General features: G+C 53.4%; 1 protein-coding gene across 1 annotated transcript in view; it reads right to left on the reverse strand.

Moving 5' to 3' along the window:
* Positions 1-22,462, reverse strand: part of LOC138278714 (uncharacterized) — a 78,422-nt gene that overhangs the window by 36,822 nt on the left and 19,138 nt on the right. Inside the window, exon 5 of the mRNA XM_069219292.1 lies at positions 726-955. Within this exon, the coding sequence (XP_069075393.1) occupies positions 726-955 (230 nt within the window). The remainder of the gene's footprint in view (positions 1-725; positions 956-22,462) is intronic.

The following is a 22,462-nucleotide window of genomic DNA, read 5'->3' on the forward strand; positions in this document are numbered from 1 at the left end:
GAGCGCTGATGACGTCCTCGGGCGGCGCGCGCCGTAGACCCCTCAGGGTGCAGTACCGCAGGCCGTCACTAGGCGTCGCTAGTGCAGTCCGGGCTGGAGGCCTCTTGGCGCTAGGGTTATCACCGGGCGGGTTTATACCGGCAGCGGCGGGATTTAATGTCCCTCTCGGTGCAAAAACTGGAAAAAACACCCTCAGCCGGTATTTGTTCTCGTCACTCGCACTTTATTTAAGCAGTAAATGTCAGGAGACGGCGCTTTATAACGCGCTCTGCAGCTCGCTGAAGCCCCGAGTGATAGCTGCACAGAAAGCGCTTGTCACACTGAGCGCGGACACTTCATACAAAGCGCTGCCTGAGAGTCCCGCGAGGAGCGAGCAGGGGCTGTAGGGGGGGGGAGGGGGGCCTCTAGGTGCTAGGGACATGTACTTGAAGCAGACCATCAGCAGTTACACCAGGCGCAGGTCTGCCCTTGGCCCGACCCAGAAGTAGGGGCGCAGCCCCCCGGTGAAGGAGTCATTGGAGGTGTAGAGATGCTCCCAGGTGTCTGCGTTGTACACGGACAGCCGCCCCCCCCTCATAGTCCAGGTACAGCCCCAGCTTCAGGGGGCGCTCGCGGGGGTACAGGGGGGTGCAAGGGGAGGAGAAAGCCGAGTACTGACCATCACTCCACCGCCACACAGCCCAGACCCCCCCCTCAGGGTACAGGATACCCCCCTCCCTTCTCACGGACTCTCGTGCGACCCCCACTGCCCACCCCCCCCTCTCCTGCAGCAGCTGCACCTCCCAGTAATGCCCCCCCGAGGTGAACCCCTCCCGCCCCAGCACACAGGGATCATCAGTGAATCTCTTGGGGTTGTCCGGCCGGGGCTGCGGTCTGTCTGTCCATCCCACGCGTCTCCCGTCCTCAGAGAGGGTCAGGCTTCTATGAGCTGTGTCTGGATCCAGAGTCACCAGCGCTGCAGAGAGAGGAGAGAGAGGTAATGACGCACTGTGTGACCTCAGGCATATCACTACCCAGAGACCCCCAGCGCTGGAGAGAGAGGAGAGAGAGTTAATGATGTACTGTGTGACCTCAGGCATATCACTGTCCAGAGACCCCAGCACTTCTGAGAGGAGAGAGAGGTAATAACACGCTGTGTGACCTCAGGCATATCACTACTCAGAGACCCCCAGCACTGCAGAGAGAGGGGATAGAGGTAATGATGTACTGTGTGACCTCAGGCATATCACTACCCAGAGACCCCAGCACTGCAGAGAGAGGCGAGAGAGGTAATGATGTACTTTGTGACCTCAGGCATATCACTACCCAGAGACCCCCAGCACTACAGAGAGAGGGGAGAGAGGTAATGATGTACTGTGTGACCTCAGGCATATCACTACCCAGAGACCTCAGCACTTCTGAGAGGAGAGAGAGGTAATAACACGCTGTGTGACCTCAGGCATATCACTACCCAGAGACCCCCAGCACTGCAGAGAGAGGGGATAGAGGTAATGATGTACTGTGTGACCTCAGGCATATCACTACCCAGAGACCCCAGCACTGCAGAGAGAGGAGAGAGAGGTAATGATGTACAGAAGAAATGTGGGAATTGGCAGAGTTGGACCTGTCCCTAACTGACTGGACTCTAGTAACCTGGCCTTTAGGAGTGAAAGGTGCCCTACTAACCCCCCTCCCACTACCAGTGTCACTAGATGGCCTGCTAGCGCACAGGTCATTGGAAGAACCCTCCCCAGCATCCTCAGGAGTCTCCTCTGAGTCTGCCTGGGTACCCCCCTCCTCTACCTCCTGATCCTGGGATGGGCCAGAGTGGTTCTGGTCACTTTCTAGGAGAAGGCTGAGGAGAAAATCTTTGGTAGGATTCTTACAATTGCTACACCTCTTTCTATGCAGAGACCCCTCAAACTTTTAAAGTTTAGATTCCCATATGTTGCCTGGACAACTGTGGGAGTAAGCTCTACTGCAGACACGATAGAAAAGATTTAGGACAGAGAGAGAAAAACGTTTTTGGAACTTTCAAAAGAACAGAGAAAAACGTTTTCAAACTTTTGAAAACTTTTTAAAGTTTTCAGAAAAGTTTAGAAAGTTTTAGAGAAGGAAAGTTAAACTGTTTAGGTAACTGTGTATATCTTGAAGTATTAGGTATATGTTTTTCTCATGAAAAGCACCAATGACAAAGTGGTAAAGCAGCTACAAGTACTTATCCCACCGCTGCCACCAATGTAGGAGGCTGGCCTGGCTTATAGTGGGTACCTAGTGGTACTTACACTTTGTGCCAGGTCCACTTATCCCTTATTAGTAGATTAGAGGTGTTGTAGCAGCTTAGGCTGATAGAGGTAGCTATAGCAGAGCAGTTTAGGCTGAACTAGGAGACATGCAAAGCTCCTACTATACCACTTATATCACTTAGCACTATATCATAAGAAACCACAATACTCAGAGTTACCAAAAATAAAGGTACTATATTTGAGTGACAATATGCCAAAAGTATCTCAGAGAATATACTCCCTTAGGAGGTAAGTAATATACACAAAATATACACACACAAAACAAAATCAGGTAAGTAAACAGATAGAAAAGTAGTGCAAACACTGTAGAACACAATAGAATGCAATAAGGATAAATAGGTCTAGGGGCAACACAAACCATATACTCCAAAAGTGGAATGCGAACCACAAATGGACCCCAGGCCTAGTGTAGTGTGTAGACAGTCACTGGGAGTGTAAGAAAACACTAAGGGTGTCCAAGATACCCCACCCCAAGACCCTGAAAAGTAGGAGTAAAGTTACCCTAATACCCCAGAAAGACAGTAAAGTCGAGATAGGGGATTCTGCAAGGACAACATCTGACTGCAAAGCACTGATGACAGATTCCTGGACCTCAGGACCTGTAAAAGAAGGGGACCAAGTCCAAGAGTCACGCAATTGTCCAGGGGGGCAGGAGCCCACTAAACCCCGGATGAAGGAGCAAAAGGGCTGCGTCCGGGTGGAAGAAGCCGAAGATTCTGCAACAACGAAGGTGCCAGGAACTTCTCCTTTGGTCAGAAGATGTCCCACAGTGTCCTGGAGGATGCAGAGTTGTTTCCACGGAGAAAGACCGCAAACAAGCCTTGCTAGCTGCAAGAGTCGCAGTTGAGGATTTTGGGTGCTGCCAGGGCCCAGAAAGGACCAGGAGGTCGCCCCTTGGAGGAAGAGACAGAGGGGGTGCTCAGCAACACGGAGAGTCCATTCAGAAGCAGGCAGCACCCACAGAAGCACCTGAACAGGTGTTCAGAAGATCTGAGCACGATGGTCTGCTCAGCACAACAAAAGAGGGTCCCACGAAGTCGGAGTCCAACTCAGGGAGTTGGCCAATGCAGAATGGACTGCTGGGGACCTGGGCTAGGCTGTGCACAAAGGAAGTCTTGCAGAAGTGCAGAGAAGCCCTAGCAGCTGCAGTTCACGCAGTACACAGGATTACTGTCTGGTGTTGGGAGGCAAGGACTTACCTCTGCCAAATTTGGACAGAAGGGCCACTGGACTGTCGGGGACACTTGGATCTAGCTCCTATGTTCCAGGGACCACGCTCGTCAGGATGAGAGGGGACCCAGAGGACTGGTGTAGGAAGGTAGCCTCCTTCTAGCCTTGTTACCCCCACTTTTGGCCTGTTTGTGAGTATATGTCAGGGTGTTTTCACTGTCTCACTGGGATCCTGCTTGCCAGGCCCAGTGCTCATAGTGAAAACCCTATTTTGTCAGTGTGTTTGTTATGTGTCACTGGGATCCTGCTATCAAGGACCCCAGTGCTCATAAGTTTGTGGCCTATATGTGTTCCCTGTGTGGTGCCTAACTGTATCACTGAGGCTCTGCTAACCAGAACCTCAGTGTTTATGCTCTCTCTGCTTTCCAAATTTGTCACTGTAGGCTAGTGACTAAATTTACCAATTCTCATTGGCACATTGGTACACCCATATAATTCCCTTGTATATGGTACTGAGGTACCCAGGGTATTGGGGTTCCAGGAGATCCCTATGGGCTGCAGCATTTCTTTTGCCACCCATAGGGAGCTCAGGCAATTCTTACACAGGCCTGCTACTGCAGCCTGAGTGAAATAACGTTCACGTTATTTCACAGCCATTTTTCACTGCACATAAGTAACTTATAACTCACCTATATGTCTAACCTTCACTTAGTGAAGGTTGGGTGCCAAGTTACTTAGGCCCTCATTTCAACATTGGCGGTAAAAGCCGCTTACCGCCGTGCAGAAGACCGCCAACACACTGCGCGGCCGCGGAATCCCGCCATAGCCATTATGACCCACAGCACGGAACCCGCCAAAATACAGACACCCACAGAAGTCCGCCACACCAAAGGTCAGTGATAAACTAGCGAAAACAAAACTGACACCGTCACGCCAGCAGAAATACGCCCACACTATCACGACCCACGAATCCAGGGGGCGGTCTTTCAACCGCGGTATTTCATTGGCGGTACATACCGCCTCGCTCATAATACACACACATATACAAAACACAGCCACTTTGGACAATTCGAAATACACACACCTGATACACATACACACACCACTCCCACACACCCAATACAATATAAAACACACACCCACATCACCCACAAACCCCTATGACCAAAACTGAGAACGTAGCACAGAGAGAGAGACACCACCATCAACAAACTAGCATTCACAAGCACACAATACCATCACCCACATTACTTCAACGCACCTCACACAACACACCACTAAATATCATCCCACACATCACAACACACACCACATCACCTACACCACCCCATGGCACCGCAAAGACACCCCAGGTTCTCAGAGGAGGAACTCAGGGTTATGGTGGAGGAAATCATCCGGGCAGAGCCACAGCTATTCGGATCACAGGTGCTGCAGACCTCCATTGCTAGGAAGATGGAGCTATGGCGAAAAATAGTCGACAGGGTAAACGCAGTGGGACAGCACCCAAGAACACGGGATGACATCAGGAAGAGGTGGAACGACCTACGGGGGAAGGTGCGTTCCGTGGTCTCAAGACACCAGGTAGCGGTGCAGAGGACTAGCGGCAGACCCCCATCTCCTCCCCCACAACTTACAACATGGGAGGAGCAGGTCTTGGTGATTCTGCATCCAGAGGGCCTCGCAGGAGTAGATGGAGGAATGGACTCTGGTAAGTCAGATCTTAACTACTTTATCCCCCCCACCCCACCTGCATGCCATCACAAACCCCCACCCTCGCCTCCATCACTCCTACTCCTCACAAATGTCCCACTATCACAACCCACCCATCCCAACACCAAGCCCTGCATTCAACTACAAAGCATGGACACCCATCACCAAAGCATGGCCACTGCACATACCCATACACCCCCCAAACCACCATCACACAAGCTCCCACACTGGAATGCAAGCACTGGGATACACGGTCACCCACACATTGCACACCATGGCACACACAGATGCAATAATCATGCTTTTATACCCCTGCAGGACCTCTACCCAACGTCACCGCACAGGAGGGTCCAGGCATGTCCACACCACCAACAGAAGAGGCCCACAGTAATGACAGCAGCTCTGTCCAACTGGATCTAGATGACCAGCCCGGTCGGTTCCCCTCACACTGCCACAGGCCACTGCAGACCTTCCCCCCTTTGGAAACACCAGCACAGCACCCACCCAGCGGGCCCATACCTCTGTCCCCAGGACACGTCAATCAGCAGTGTGTCCCCCACTACAGGGAACCAAGGCTAACCCACCACCCCAACAACAACAGGGACCTGGGGGCAGTGGCAGTGGGCACACGGTCCAGGGGACAGAGGCCCAGGGAGACAGGGGAACTGGGAGGGCTGCTGTGCGACAGGGGGAGGACAGGCCCAGGGAACCCACTCTCCATTAGGCCCTCTCCAACATCATGGGAGCATACCACCACTCCCAGGAGACGATGGCAACGGTACTGGCCAAGTTTCAGGAGACCCAGCGCCTGCAGGAGGAACAGTATTTTGGCTTCAGGGAGGAACTCAGAGCCATCAATTCCACCCTGGGCACCATCGTAGGGGTGCTGAATGAAATAGTCACCACCTTGAGGGACACTGTGGCACTACAAAGGGCCCCTGACACTAGCATGGACGATGAACTGCCAACCACCCCCGCCGGCGCTAGTGAACAGGAGGCTCCGCCACAGGACCACCACACCAGCACCCCACCCCCTGCAGAGGTACAACCACCCCGCAAATGGTCCCTGAGATCCAGGACAAAGACAGAGAAAAATGCCAAGACCCCCGCCAAGAAATGAGGCCACCCTGAACGTCATTTTACTGTCCCACTTTGTCACCCTGTCCATCCTCAAACTGCCCCAGCTCCACTTCCCAGACCCATTTGAACAATGCACCTGTGAGACTAATAGACTGGACTCTGCCATGGACATTCCTCCACCATCACCCCTCACCAATTTACAACCCCTCCAATAATTACCACTTAAATAAACACTGTTAAAGCACAAAACAATCAGGAGTCTGTCTGTGATTTCAAAATACTGTATTAGTAATTACAGTGCCAAAATGCTTTTACAATTGTAATGTCAACATACCAATGTCACACAGCTGTAGTCCATGGGGAAACAAAGCAGATGTCACACTGTGGGACACACTTCTGTGAAAACGTAAGGGAAAGTGAAAACTCAGTTACCATACACTGGGATGAAAAGGACAGACAGTAGAGAGTTAGTAGTGTTTAAGTACATGTAGTTGGCCGGTTTGTATTCTTACCTGTGTCTCACTGGAAATATTGCTGGATCACCATGTTCCTGTTGTCTATGTCCTCTTCTTGTGCTTCCTCGTCTTCACTCTCCACAGGCTCCACAGCTGCAACACCACCACCATCTGGACCATCCTCCTGCAGAAAAGGCACCTGTCGTTGCAAAGCCAGGTTGTGAAGCATACAGCAGGCCACGATGATCTGGCACACCTTCTTTGGTGAGTAGAATAGGGATCCACCTGCCATATGGAGGCAGCGGAACGTTGCCATCAGGAGGCCAAAGGTCCGCTCAATTATCCGCCGAGTTCGCCCATGGGCCTCATTGTAGCATTCCTCTGCCCTTGTCCTGGGATTCCTCAGTGGGTCAGTAGCCATGACAGGTTGGGGTAACCAGAGTCACCAATTAGCCACACACAGTGCCTCTGGAAATACCCCATCACATAAGGGATGCTGCTATTCCGCAGGATGTAGGCGTCATGCACAGAGCCAGGGAACTTGGCATTAACATGGGAGATGTACTGGTCTGCCAAACACACCATCTGCACATTCATCGAATGATAACTCTTCCGGTTTCTGTACACCTGTTCACTCCTGCGGGGGGTACCAAAGCCACATGGGTCCCATCAATGGCACCTATGATGTTGGTGATATGTCCCAGGGCATAGAAGTCTCCTTTTACTGTTGCCAAATCCTCCACCTGAGGGAAAACGATGTAGCTCCGCATGTGTTTCAGCAGGGCAGACAACACTGTGGACAACACGCTGGAAAACATAGGATGGGACATCCCTGATGATATGGCCACTGTTGTTTGAAATGACCCACTTGCTAGGAAATGGAGTACTGACAGCACCCGCACTTGAGGGGGGATTCCTGTGGGATGGCGGATAGCTGACATCAGGTCAGGCTCCAGCTGGGCACAGTTCCTCGATTGTGGCATGGTCAAGCCTGTATGTCGACAGGTCCACCAGCGGTCTGTACACCGGAGGATGGTGCCATCTCCTCACATGTCCCAGCAGACGGTGCCTATGAAGGACAACAGCGAGCACAGAGTCAAACAACTCAGAGGTACGTACCCACAGCTTACACAGAACACGAATCATAATCCATATAATGGCTTGTATGAGTATTGAGGCAAGGCCTAGGTATGTGTGACGCAGTTAGAAATTAAGACATGTGGGCCCCTGAAATGGCGGCTGCCTGACCTGTAAAGTGTGACAATGGGATGTGAGGTAACTGCGCTGGCGTTGTACACCGTTGCAGTAGGCGGTCGAAGACCGCGGCGCAATGCTGCATTGGTTAACATTGGACCCTATGGGTCTCAGGAGCCAATGACGATGTACTCCGCCGGTGGCGGTACGCACCGCCGTGGACGTGATCGTCATTTTCTATCCGTACAATCACTCAATACCTGATCTTCGACAGGAGGGGACCTACACTGCAAGTGCTGCTGTGACCTCGGTCTGGAAGAGACAATGGCACATGCGTCTGGGGAAAGGGCCCCTGCCTTCACATCGGAGGAGTTGGAGAAACTTGTGGATGGGGTCCTCCCCCAGTACGCGCTACTCTACGGTCCTCCAGACAAACAGGTAAATACACTGGGAGCATGCTGTATGGGCTATGCCTGTGTGGAATGGGGTAGATGAAAGATGGGGGGGGGGATTGAGGCGTGCATGAAACGACGGTGAGTGCATATGCATCATGGCAAGGGTAGGGATGGGGGCCAATGACTGTGACGGTGCATTTAGTTATAACTTTTCTTTTCCCCCTGTACAATTCATGTAGGTCAGCGCCCACCAGAATTAAGATATTTGGCGTGCCATCGCCAAGGACGTCCGGACCCTGGGGGTCTACCACAGACGGAGCACCCACTGCCGCAAGAGATGGGAGGACATTCGCCGCTGGAGCAAGAAGACGGCGGAGGCCCATCTGGGGATGGCCTCCCAACGTGGGAGGGGTGCCCGTCGCACCTTGACCCCCCTGATGTTCAGGATCCTGGCGGTGGCGTACCCGGAGTTGGATGGGTGCTTGAGGGCATCACAGCAGCTACAAGGGGGTGAGTACACTCTCATTCTGCTGATTTTGCACGCAGTGGAGGTGTCTGGGTGGGGGAGGTGGCCTGTGGGTTTCCCTAGGCCAGGGCTAGTTAAGTAGGTAAGTTCCCCTTCTTTTGGCAGACCCAGTGGCACCCCACCACACCTGTGTACATTGCGAAGCACACCTACTCAGGCCACTGTGTCATCCATGTGTGCGGATGTCATCCATAGCCTTGTAGGCCATTTCCCAGGGATTGAACAGTTGAGACCAAGTGCACGGTGTAGTGCAGGGGGCTTCTGTGTCTGTCGTGTCCGCTAATGGTAGCGGTAATGCATGTACTCAACATGTGTTTCTGCTGTCGTCCCCCCCCTTTTTGTGGTCTCCCTGTTCTTGTGTGCATTAGCATCATCAGGCGGAGAAGCAGTGGCACCGGAGCAGGAGGGAGCTGCATCCCAAATGGCCCTGGAGGGCGAGACAACCAACTCAGAGGTCACCAGTGGGACAGAGGGCGAGGGGAGCTCCACGGCGGGGACAGGAGCTGACTCCAGTGACACGGACTCGTCCTCTGATGGGAGCTCCCTTGTGGTGGCGGCAACATCTGTGCCCCTCGCATCTACAGGTACAGCGGCCACCCCCCCTACCAGCACCGCCCTCCCAGCAGCCCCTCAGCCTTTTCCCCATGCCCGCTCACCCAGGAGGGTGGGCATCACCTTCGCACCAGGCACCTCAGGCCCTGCCCCAGTTACCCCTGCTGCCTTCAGTGAGGAGGCCATTGACCTCCTCAGGTCCCTCACTGTTGGGCAGTCTACCCTTTTGAATGCCATCCAGGGTGTAGAAAGGCAGTTGCAGCAATCGAATGCATTTCTGGAGGGCATTCATTCTGGCCAGGCGGCCCTTCAGCGGGCTTTTCAGACTCTGGCCTCAGCACTGATGGCAGCCATTGTCACTGTGTCTAGCCTCCCCCCTCCAAATTCCTCCACCCAGACCCAATCCCCTGTACCTCAGCCTATCCCAAGCACACAGGCAGACCAGCATGCACACACGGCAACACACAAGGGAAGCTCAGGCAAACATAAGCACCACACATCCCACAGGCACTCACGCAAGCATCACACACATGCAGACACACCAACATCCACTGCCTCCACTGTGTCCCCCTCCTCCTTGTCTCCATCCTCCCTCCCAGTCTCGTCTCCAGTCACACCTGCATGCACTACATCTACAGCCACTACGTCCATCACCAGCACACACACCACCACAGCCCGCTCACGTGCAGTCACCACCCCCACTGCCATTCACACGTCCCCTGTGTCCTCTCCCAGTGTGTCTGTGACGCCACCTCCCGAGATACACAAACGCAGGCACACACCCACCCAACAGCCATCCACCTCACGACAGCCTCCAGTGCATGCACCTTCACCCACAGTCACCAAACTAACACCTCCTACAACAACAACCTCTTCCTCCACTCCCAAACCCCCTCCAGCTACCCGTCCCACTGCTCCCAAAAAACTTTCCCTAGCCAAACTTGACCTCTTTCCCACACCTCCCCCAATCCGTCCGTCTCCTAGGGCCCGACTCTCCAGGTCCCTACCTAGCACCTCAGCCACAACCTCTCCGGGACCAGTGGTACCTGTTGTCACCGGTATCTGGAGTGCACCGGCCACCAGGGCAGCCAGTGTGGCACGGAGCCACAGCACGGACAGTCCCCCACCTGTCAAGAAGAAGACTCCAGCCACCAAAGCCGCTCCCAGGGACACAGGTGGGAGTGTGGAGTCAGCTGCGACACCTTCCAAGGTGGGTAAGGGCCACAGGAAGGTCAGCAGGTCTGGGAAGAGCAGCACGGCGGAGAAGACCGCCATCATCCCCGCCACCCAGGATTCCACCGCCAGCACCTGCCCTGCTGCCCAGGAGTCCACCACCAGCACCTGCCCTGCTGCTTAGGATGCCACTGCCAGCACCTGCCCTGCTGCCCAGGATGCCACCACCAGCACCTGCCCTGCTGCCCAGGAGGCCACCGCCACCAGCCCCGCTGGGGCAGAGACGACTGCTAGCACCAGCCCCGCTGGGCCAGAGAGGACCGCTAGCACCAGCCGCGCTGGGCCAGACAGGACCGCCAGCAGCTGAGTCACATGCAAAGGACCCTGCTGCCACAAGCACCGCTGTACAGGGCACCGCCACAAGAAGCACCGCTGAACAGGGCACCGCCACAAGAGGCACCGTTGAACAGTGCACCGCCACAAGAGGCACCGCTGAACAGGGCACCGCCACAAGAGGCACTGCTGAACAAGGGCACCGCCGCAAGAAGCACCGCTGAACAGGGCAGCGCCACAGGAGGCACTGCTGAACAGGGCACCACCACAAGAGGCACCGCTGAACAGGGCACCGCCACAAGAGGCTCCGCTGAACAGGGCACCGCCACAAGAAGCACAGCTGAACAGGGCACCGCCACAAGAGGCACCGCTGGCCCATGAGCGCCAATGGCACTGACGCTACTGAGTCCGTCACGTGCAGGATGAAGCACTCTGGGCACAAGAGCCCCCTCCAGAACCAGTGGAGAAAGGCATCCACTACATCTGTCCTTGTCAGGATGAAGAACTCTGGGCACAAGAGCCCCCTCCAGAACCAGTGGAGAAAGGCATCCACTACCTCTGTCCTTGGCAGGATGAAGCACTCTGGCCACAAGAACCCCCTCCAGAACCAGTGGAGAAAGGCATCCACTTGAGAGACTGTGGCTTTGCACTCCCCAGGATTGTACAGTGGGCAAACCACCCACTGTAGAGACTTGTGAGACTGTGACTTTGCATTTCCCATGATTGTACAGTGGGCAAACCACCCACTGTAGAGACTTGAGAAACTGTGGCTTTGCATTCCCCAGGATTGTACAGTGGGCAACCCACCCACTTGTGTGACTTGTGAGACTGTGGCTTTGCACTCCCCAGGATTGAAGAGTGGGCATGTGGCCCCCTTGTGGATTTTGCGTCGTGCACTCGACCGGCTGAGGTGCCCCCCCTTTCCCTCCCCCTGAGGTGCCTGTTTTCTTGCTTTCTGATGCCCTGCAGTGTTCTCTCCGTCATGGTCGGGGATCTTGTGTGGGCCTCGCCAATACCGTGTGGGCCCAGTGTTCCACGGACTTCGATGGAGCACAACCTGGACTACTATTCTTGGTGTATATCTTGTTTATAATGTATATATGTATATTTTGGAGTTCTGCATTTTAACATATTACAATCGTTCATCTAATTTCCTTTTGTCTTTGCCTTCTTCCGGGGGGGTTGTTTGGTGTAACTATAATGTATCATGCTGTATTAGTGTGTGTGTTTTGGTGGGTGAGGGTGGGGGTTTTGTGTTTTGCGGGTGTGTGTTACTGTTTTTTCCTTCCCCCTCCCCTGTGTCGTAGGTGCAGTACTCACCGTCGTCCTCTGCGCCGGCGTTCGTGCTCCTGGTAGAGGAGCAAGAAGATGAGGGCTGGCAGGATCTGTAATTCCGGTTCCATGGCGTCCTGGTTCCTCGTGGGGTGTGAAGAGGTGAGCGTTTTCCCTTCGAAGTCGCGTTTCTGCCGTGTTTTTATCCGCAGGGAAACCACCCCGGAAGGGGTGGCGGATTGGCAGGTTGTGATACTGTGGGCGGTACATTGTCTCCCACCTGTCTGTTGGCGGTGACCGTCATGCTGTTTGTTTGTACCGCCGTGGCGGTCGGAGTGTTAAAGTGCCTGTTTCTGTTGGTGGTTTCCGCCGCGGCCATAATCCCTTTTTGTTTTACCGCTGGCCTGTTGGCGGGCTTACCGCCGCTTTAACACCGACCGCCAGGGTTATAATGACCACCTTAGTGTGTGGGCACCCTGGCACTAGCCAAGGTGCCCCCACATCGTTCAGGGCAAATTCCCCGAACTTTGTGAGTGCGGGGACACCATTACACGAGTGTACTATACATAGGTCACTACCTATGTATAGCGTCACAATGGTAACTCCGAACATGGCCATGTAACATGTCTAAGATCATGGAATTGTCACCCCAATACCATTCTGGTATTGGGAGGACAATTCCATGATCCCCCGGGTCTCTAGCACAGAACCCGGGTACTGCCAAACTGACTTTTCAGGGTTTGCACTGCAGCTGCTGCTGCGGCCAACCCCTCAGACAGGTTTCGGCCGCCCTGGGGTCTGGGCAGCCCAGGCCCTGGAAGGCAGAACAAAGGATTTCCTCTGAGAGAGGGTGTTACACCCTCTCCCTTTGGAAATAGGTGTTAAGGGCTGGGGAGGAGTAGCCTCACCCAGCCTCTGGAAATGCTTTGATGGGCACATATGGTGCCCATCTCTGCATAAGCCAGTCTACACCGGTTCAGGGATCCCCCAGCCCTACTCTGGCACAAAACTGGACAAAGGAAAGGGGAGTGACTACTCCCCTGACCAGTACCTCCCAGGGGAGGTGCCCAGAGCTCCTCCAGTGTGTCTCAGACCTCTGCCATCTTGGATTCAGAGGTTCTGGGGGCACACTGGACTGCTCTGAGTTGCCAGTGCCAGCAGGTGATGTCAGAGACTCCCTCTGATAGGCTCTTACCTCTCTTGGTAGCCAATCCTCCTTCCTTGGTAGCCAAACCTCCTTTTCTGGCTATTTAGGGTCTCTGCTTTGGGGAATTCTTCAGATAACTAATGCAAGAGCTCACCAGAGTTCCTCTGCATCTCCCTCTTCGACTTCTACCAAGGATCGACCGCTGACTGCTCCAGGACACCTGCGAAACCGCAACAAAGTAGCAAGACGACTACCAGCAACATTGTAGCGCCTAATCCTGCCAGCTTTCTCGACTGTTTCCTGGTGGTGCATGCTCTGGGGGTAGCCTGCCTTCACCCCACACCAGAAGCTCCGAAGAAATCTCCTGTGGGTCGACGGAATCTTCCCCCTGCTAACGCAGGCACCAAAAGACTGCATCACCGGTCCTCTGGGTCCCCTCTCATCCTGACGAGCGTTGTCTCTGGAACACAGCAACTCTGTCCAAGTGACTCCCACAGTCCAGTGACTCTTCAGTCCAAGTTTGGTGGAGGTAAGTCCTTGCCTCTCCATGCTGGGCTGCAAACCTGTGTACTGCATGATTTGCAGCTGCTCCGGCTCCTGTGCACTCTTCCAGGATTTCCTTTGTGCACAGCCTAGCCTGGGTCCCCAGCACTCCGTCCTGCAGTGCACAGCCCTCTGAGTTGGCCTCCAACGTAGTGGGACCCTCCTTTGTAACTCTGCTTGGACTCCGGTTCACAAAGTGCCTGTTCGGGTAGTTCTGCGGGTGCTGCCTGCTTCTGTGGGGGCTCTCCGAGTTGCTGGACGCCCCCAAGTGGCGACATCCTGGTCCTTCCTGGTCCTCAGCAGCACCCACAAACCTCTACCGTGACCCTTGCAGCTAGCAAGGCTTGTTTGCGGTATTTCTGCATGGGAACACTTCTGCAACCTTCATCGCGACGTGGGACATCTTCCATCCAAAGGAGAAGTTCCTAGTCCTCTTTGTTGTTGCAGAAATCCAAGCTTCTTCTATCCAGAGGCAGCTTCCTTGCACCTTCATCTGGGGTTTTCTGGGCTCCTGCCCCCCTGAACACTGTCGCGACTATTGGACTTGGTCCCCTTGCTTTGCAGGTCCTCAGGTCCAGGAATCCGTTTTTAGTGCACTGCTGGTGTTTGTTGTTCTTGCAGAATTCCCCTATCACGACTATTGTGCTCTTTTGGGATAGTAGGTGTACTTTACTCCTACTTTTCAGGGTCTTGGGATGGGGTATCTTGGGCACCCTGCCTGTTTTCTTACAGTCCCAGCGACCCTCTACAAGCTCACATAGGTCTGGGGTCCATTCGTGATTTGCATTCCACTTTTGGAGTATATGGTTTGTGTTGCCCCTATACCTATGTTTGCCTATTGCAACCTATTGTAATCCTACACTGTTTGCATTACTTTTCTCACTATTACTTACCTGTCTTGGGTTTGTGTACATTTAACTTGTGTATATTACTTACCTTCTAACTGAGGGTACTCACTGAGATACTTTTGGCGTATTGTCATAAAAATAAAGTACCTTTATTTTTAGTAACTCTGTGTATTGTGTTTTCTTATGATATTGTGCATATGATATAAGTGGTATAGTAGGAGCTTTGCATGTCTCCTAGTTCAGCCTAAGATGCTCTGCTATAGCTACCTCTATCCGCCTAAGCTGCTAGAAACACCTCTATTCTACTAATATGGGAGAACTGGACCTGGCACAAGGTGTAAGTACCTTTGGTACCCACTATAAGCCAGGCCAGCCTCCTACAACCGGTGATGCAGACGTTTGGTGCCTGCGTTGGCAGGGGGAAGATTCCGTCAACCCACAGCAGATTTCTTCTTGGCTTCCATTGCAGGGTGAAGGCAGACAGCCCTCAGAGCATGCACCACCAGGAAACAGTCAAGAAAGCCGGCAGGATGAGGCGCTACAATGTTGCTAGTAGTCTTCTTGCTACTTTGTTGCGGTTTTACAGGCGCCCCGGAGCAGTCAGCGGTCGATCCTTGGCATACGTCGAAGAGGGAAGTGCAGAGGAAGTGCATTCGTGATCTGGTGAGATACCCACAGGAGAGACCGTAAATAGCACTCTGAGTAGGATTGGCTACAGAGAAAGGTAAGCACCTATCAGGAGGGGTCTCTGACGTCACCTGCTGGCACTGCCCACTCAGAGCTGTCCATTGTGCCCTCACACCTCTGCATCCAAGATGGCAGAGGTCTGGGACACAGTGGGGGAGCTCTGGGGACCTCCCCTGGGTTGTGCTGGTCAGGGGAGTGGTCACTCCCCTTTTCTTTGTCCAGTTTCGCACCAGAGCAGGGCTGGGGGGATCCCTGAACCGGTGTAGACTGGCTTATGCAAGGAGGGCACCATCTGTGCCCTTCAAAGCATTTCTAGAGGCCAGGAGAGGCTACTCCTTCCAGGCCCTTCACACCTATTTCCAAAGGGAGAGGGTGTAACACCCTCTCTCAGAGGAAATACTTTGTTCTGCCTTCCTGGGACTGGGCTGCGCACTCCCCAGGGGGGCAGAAACCTGTCTGAGGGTTGGCGGCAGCAGTAGCTGCAGAGAAAACCCCAGAAAGTTAGTTTGGCAGTACCTGGGCTCTATGCTGGAGACCCGGGGATGCATGGAATTGTCCCCCCAGTGGTATTGGGGTGACAATTCCATGATGCTAGACATGTTACATGGCCATGTTCGGAGTTACCATTGTGACGCTACATATAGGTATTGACCTATATGTAGTGCACGCATGTAATGGTGTCCCCGCACTCACAAAGTCCGGGGAATTTGCCCTGAACAATGTGGGGACACCTTGGCTAGTGCCAGGGTGCCCACACAGTAAGTAACTTTGAACCTAACCTCCACCAAGTGATGGTTAGACATATAGGTGACTTATAAGTTACTTAAGTGCAGTGTAAAATGGCTGTGAAATAACGTGGATGTTATTTTACTCAGGCTGCAGTGGCAGTCCTGTGTAAGAATTGTCTGAGCTCCCTATGGGTGGCAAAAGAAATACTGCAGCCTATAGGGATCTCCTGGAACCCCAATACCCTGGTACCATACACTAGGGAATTATAAGGGTGTTCCAGTGTGCCAATCAGAATTGGTCAAATTAGTCACTAGCCTGCAGTGACAGTTTTAAAAGCAGAGAGAGCATAAACACTGAGGTTCTGGTTAGCAGAGCCTCAGTGGTACAGTTAGGCACCACACAGGGAACACATGTAGGCCACAAACCTATGAGCACTGGGGTCCTGGCTAGCAGGATCCCAGTGACATATTTCAGACACACTGACAACATAGGGTTTTCTTTCACTATGAGCACTGGAGCCCTTGCTAGCAGGATCCCAGTGAGACAGAAAAAACACCCTGACATATACTCACAAACAGGCCAAAAGTGGGGGTAACAAGGATAGAAAGAGGCTACCTTCCTACACTGGGGCACTCAGTGGTTACTGGGCACTGTCCGGACTGAGTCCTTGGGCACTCAGTGGTTACTAGGCAGTGTCCTTGGGCACTCATTGGTTACTGGGCAATGACCTGTATGGGTCTAGGGCACTCGGTGTTTACTCTGCAGTGTCCTGTGAGGATCTTGGGGCATTCATTGGTTACTGGGCAGTTTCCTGGGGCACTCAGTGGCTAGTGGGCAGTGTCCTGTCTGAGTCCTCGGGCACTCAGTGGTAACTGGGCAGTGTCCTGTCTGGGTCCTGCGGCACTCAGTGGTTACAGGGCAGTGTCTTGTCTGAGTCTTCGGGCACTCACTGGTTACTGGGCAGGTTCCTTGGGCACTCATTGGTTACTGGGCAGTGACCTGTATAGGTCCTAGGCCTAAGGCACTCAATGGTTACTGGGCAGTGTCCTGTCTGAGTCTTCGGGCACTCAGTGGTTACTGGGCAGTGTCCTGTCTGGATCCTGTGGCACTCAGTGGTTACTGGGCAGTTCCCAGGAGCAGGCAGTGGTTACAGGACAGTGTCCTTGGGCACTTAGTGGTTAGTGGGCAGTGACCAGTGTAGGTCCTGAAGCAGTCAGTGGTTTTTGTGCACTTTCCTATCTGGGTCTTGGGGCACTCAGTGGTTACTGTGCAGCATCCTGTCCGAGTTCTCGGGCTTTCAGTGGTTTCTGGGCATTTCCCTGGGGCACTCAATGGTTACTGGGCTGTGCCCTTGGGCACTCCACTACTGGGCAGTGATCTCTATGGGTCTTTGGGCAGTCAGTAGTTGCTGAGGAGTGATCACTGTGGGTCCTGGGGCACTCAGTGATTACTGAGCAGTGTCCTATCCAAGTCCTTGGGTCCTCAGTGGTTTCTGGGCAGTGTCCTGGGGCACTCAGTGGTTACTGGGCAGCAATCTGGGCACTCACTGGTTATGGGGGACTGTCCTGTCAGAGTCCTCGGGCACTCACTGGTTACTGGGCAGTATCCTGTCTGACTTCCCGGGCACTGCCCTGTCTAGGTCCTGGGCAGTGTCCTGTCTGGGTCCTAGGGTACTCAGTGGTTACTGGGCAGTGTCCTGGAGCACTCAGTGGTTACTAGGCAGTGTCATGTCTGAGTCTTCGTGCACTCAGTGGTTACTGGGCAGTCTCCTGTCTGAGGTATCGGTCACTGAGTGGATACTGGGCTGTGTCCTGTTCAGGTCCTTGGGCACTCAGTGGTTACTGGGAAGTGTCCTAGGGCATTCAGTGTTTACTGGTCAGTGCACTGTCCGAGTCCTCAGGCACTCAGTGGTTACTGGGCCGAACCCTGGGACACTCAGTATTTACTGGGCAGTGTCCTTGGGCACTCAGTGGTTACTGGGCCGTGTCCTGTCTGGGTCCTGGGCACTCAGTAGCTAATGGGTAGTGTCCTATAGGGGTCCTGGGGCAGTGAGTGTTTACTGGGCAGTGACCACTATAGGTCCTGAGGCACTCAGTGATTAGTGAGCAGTGTCCTATCCAAGTCCTTGGGTCCTCAGTGGCTTCTGGGCAGTGTCCTGGGGCACTCAGTGGTTACTGGGCAGCATTCTGGGCACTCAGTGGTTACGGGGGAGTGTCCTGTCAGAGTCCTCCAGCACTCAGTTGTTCATGGACAGTGCCCTGTCTGAGTCCTTGGGCAATCAGTGGTTACTGGGCAGTGTCCTGTCTGACTTATCGGGCACTGCCCTGTCTGGGTCCTAGGCAGTGTCCTGTCTGGGTCCTGGGACACTCAGTGGTTACTGGGCACTATCCTGCAGCACTCACTGGTTACTGGGCAGTGTCCTGTCTGAGTCCTCAGGCACTAAGTGGTTAGTGGGCAGTGTCATGTCTGAGTCTTCGGGCACTCAGTGGTTACTGGGCAGTGCCCTGTATGAGTCCTCGGGCACTCAGTGGTTACTGGGCAGTGTCCTGTCTGGGTCCTGTGGCACTCAGTGGTTACTGGGCAGTTTCCAGGGGCACGCAGTGGTTACTGGGCAGTGTCCTTGGGCACTTAGTGGTTAGTGGGCAGTGCCCACTATGGGTCCTGAAGCAGACAGTGGTTGCTGCGCACTGCCTTGTCTGGGTCTTGGGGCACTCAGTGGTTACTGTGCAGCATTCTGTCCAAGTTCTCAGGCGTTCAGTGGTTTCTGGGCAGTTTCCTGGGGCACTCAGTGGTTACTGGGCTGTGCCCTTGGGCACTCCGCTACTGGGCAGTGATCTCTATGGGTCTTTGGGCAGTCAGTAGTTGCTGAGCAGTGATCACTGTGGGTCCTGGGGCAGTCAGTGGTTACTGGGCAGTGACCACTATGGGTCCTGAGGCACTCAGTGATTACTGAGCAGTGTCCTATCAAAGACCTTCGGTCCTCAGTGGTTTCTGGGCAGTGTCCTGGGGCACTCAGTGGTTACTGGGCAGCATTCTGGGCACTCAGTGGTTACGGGGAAGTGTCCTGTCTGAGTCCTCAGGCACTCAGTGGTTACTGGACAGTGCCCTGTCTGAGTCCTTGGGCAATCAGTGGTTACTGGGTAGTATCCTGTCTGACTCCTCGGGCACTGCCCTGTCTGGGTCCTGGGCAGTGTCCTGTCTGGGTCCTGGGGCACACAGTGGTTACTGGGCAGTGTCCTGCAGCACTCAGTGGTTACTTGGCAGTGTCCTGTCTGAGTCCTCAGGCACTAAGTGGTTAGTGGGCAATGTCCTGTCTGGGTCCTGGGGCACTCAGTGGTTACTGGGCAGTGTCCTGGAGCACTCAGTGGTTACTGGGCAGTGTCATGTCTAAGTCTTCGGGCACTCAGTGGTTACTGGGCAGTCTCCTGTCTGAGGTATTGGTCACTGAGTGGATACTGGGCTGTGTCCTGTTCAGGTCCTGGGGCAATCAGTGGCTACTGGGAAGTGTCCTAGGGCATTCAGTGTTTACTGGGCAGTGCCCTGTCCGAGTCCTCAGGCACTCAGTGGTTACTGGGCAGAACCCTGGGGCACTCAGTAGTTACTGGGCAATGTCCTTGGGCACTCAGTGGTTACTGGGCCGTGTCCTGTCTGGGTCCTGGGGCACTCAGTAGCTACTGGGTAGTGTCCTATAGGGGTTCTGGGGCACTCAGTGGTTACTGGGCAGTTCCATGTGGCACTCAATGGTTACTGGTCGGTGTCTTCGGGCACTTAGTGGTTAGTGGGCAGTGACCACTATGGATCCTGGGGCAGTCAGTGGTTGCTGGCCACTGTCCTGTCTGAGTCATAGTGAACTCAGTGGTTACTGGGCAGCATCCTGTCCAAGTCCTCTGGCACTTAGTGGTTACTGGGCAGATCCCTGGGGCACACAGTGGTTACTGGGCAGTGTCCTTGGGTACACAGTTACTGAGCAGTGATCTCTATGGGTCCTTTGGCAGTCAGTAGTTACTGAGAAGTGATCACTGTGGGTCCTGGGTCAGTCAGTGGTTACTTGGTAGTGACCACTATGGATCCCAAAGCACTCAGTGGTTACTGAGCAGTGACCTGGGGCGCTCATTGGTTACTGGCCAGTGTCCTGGGGCACTCAGTGGTTACTGGGTAGTGTCCTATCCGGGTCCCGGGGCACTCAGTGGTTACTGGGCAGTGTCCTGTGGAACTCAGTGGTAAATGGAAAGTGTCCTGTCCACATCCTGGGACACTCAGTGGTTACTGGGCAGTGTCCTGTCCGAGTCCTTGGGCACTCAGTGGTTTCTGGGCAATGTCCTGGAGCGCTCAGTTGTTACTGGGCAGTGTCCTGTCTTAGTCCTCGGGTACACAGTGATTACTGGCAGTGATTACTGGACAGTGTCCTGTTCGAGTGCTCGTGTGCTCAGTGGTTATTGGGCAGTGTCCTGTTTGAGTCCTCAGGCACTCAGTGGTTACTGGGCAGTGTCCTGTCTGGGTCCTGTGGCACTCAGTGGTTACTGGGCAGTTCTCAGGGGCACGCAGTGGTTACTGGGCAGTGTCCCTGGGCACTTAGTGGTTAGTGGGCAGTGACCACTATGGGCCCTGAAGCAGTCAGTGGTTCTTGTGCACTGTCCTGTCTGGGTCTTGGGGCACTCAGTAGTTACTATGCAGCATCCTATCTGAGTTCTCGGGCGTTCAGTGGTTACTGGGCAGTTCCCTGGGGCACTCAGTGGTTACTGGGCGGTGCCCTTGGGCACTACGCTGTATTTATATACAGTGTTATTTATATATCCACCGAGCCTCATACGTGGCCTCTCACTGGGTGTTATATATACCCACCCAGGCCTCATACATGGCCTCTCATTGGGTGTTATATAAATACCCAGCCAGGCCTCACACATGGCCTCTCATTGGGTGTTATTTATATATCCACCCGAGCCTCCTACGTAGCCTCTCATTGGGTGTTTTATATATATACCCAGCCAGGCCTCATACATGTCCTCTCATTGGGTGTTATATATATATATATATATATATATACATATACAGATATATAGATATGTATACCCACCCGGGCCTCATACGTGGCGTCTCATTGAGTATTATTTATATACCCACCTGGGCCTCATACATGGCCTCTCATTGGGTGTTATACTTATACCCACCCAGGCCTCATATGTGGCCTCTCATTCTGTGCTATTTATATACCCACCTGGGCCTCATACGTGGTCTCTCATTGGGTGTTATTTATATATCCACCCGGACCTCATGCTTTGCCTCTCATTAGGTGTTATTTATATACCCACCCGGGCCTCATACGTGCTCTTTTATTTAGTGTTATTTACATACCCACCCAGGCCTCATACGTGGCCTCTCATTGAGTATTATTTATATACCCACCTGGGCCTCATACATGGCCTTTCATTGGGTGTTATTTATGTACCCATCCGGGCCTCATACGTGGCCTCTCATTCAGTGTTATTTATATATCCACCCGGACCTCATATGTGGTCTCTCAACTGGTGTTATAAATGTACCCACCTGGGCCTCATACGTGGCCTCTCATTGGGTGTTATATAAATACCCACCCAGGCCTGATACGTGGCCTCTCATTGGGTGTTATTTATATACCCAACCAGGCCTCATACGTGGCCTCTCATTGGGTGTTATTTATATATCCACCCGGGCCTCATACGTGGTCTCTCAACAGGTGTTATAAATGTACCCACCTGGGCCTCATACGTGGACTCTCATTGGGTGTTATATAAATACCCACCCAGGCCTGATACATGGCATCTCATTGGGTGTTATTTATATACCCAACCAGGCCTCATACGTGGCCTCTCATTGGGTGTTATTTATATATCCACCCAGGCCTCATGCGTGGTCTCTCAACGGGTGTTATAAATGTACCCACCTGGGCCTCATACGTGGACTCTCATTGGGTGTTATATAAATACCCACCCAGGCCTGATACATGGCATTTCATTGGGTGTTACTTATATACCCACCTGGGCCTCATACATTGTCTCTCATTGGGTGTTATATATGTACCCAGCCAGGCCTCATACATGGCCCCTCATTGGATATTATTTAAATACCCACCTAGGCCTCATACATGGCCTCTCATTGGGTGGTATATATTGTAGGAAAGTACCGCCAGCCTCCTAGATATATATGTATATATACACCCACCCAAGCTTCATACGTGGCCTCTCATTGAGTATTATTCATATACCCACCTGGGCATCATACACGGCCTCTCATTGGGTGTTATTTACATACCAATCCATGCCTCATATGTTGCCTCTCATTGGATGTTATTTCTATACCCACCCAGCCTCATACATGGGCTCCCAT

The sequence above is a fragment of the Pleurodeles waltl genome, unplaced genomic scaffold, assembly GCF_031143425.1.
Source record: "Pleurodeles waltl isolate 20211129_DDA unplaced genomic scaffold, aPleWal1.hap1.20221129 scaffold_54, whole genome shotgun sequence".
Classification (NCBI taxonomy): domain Eukaryota; kingdom Metazoa; phylum Chordata; class Amphibia; order Caudata; family Salamandridae; genus Pleurodeles; species Pleurodeles waltl.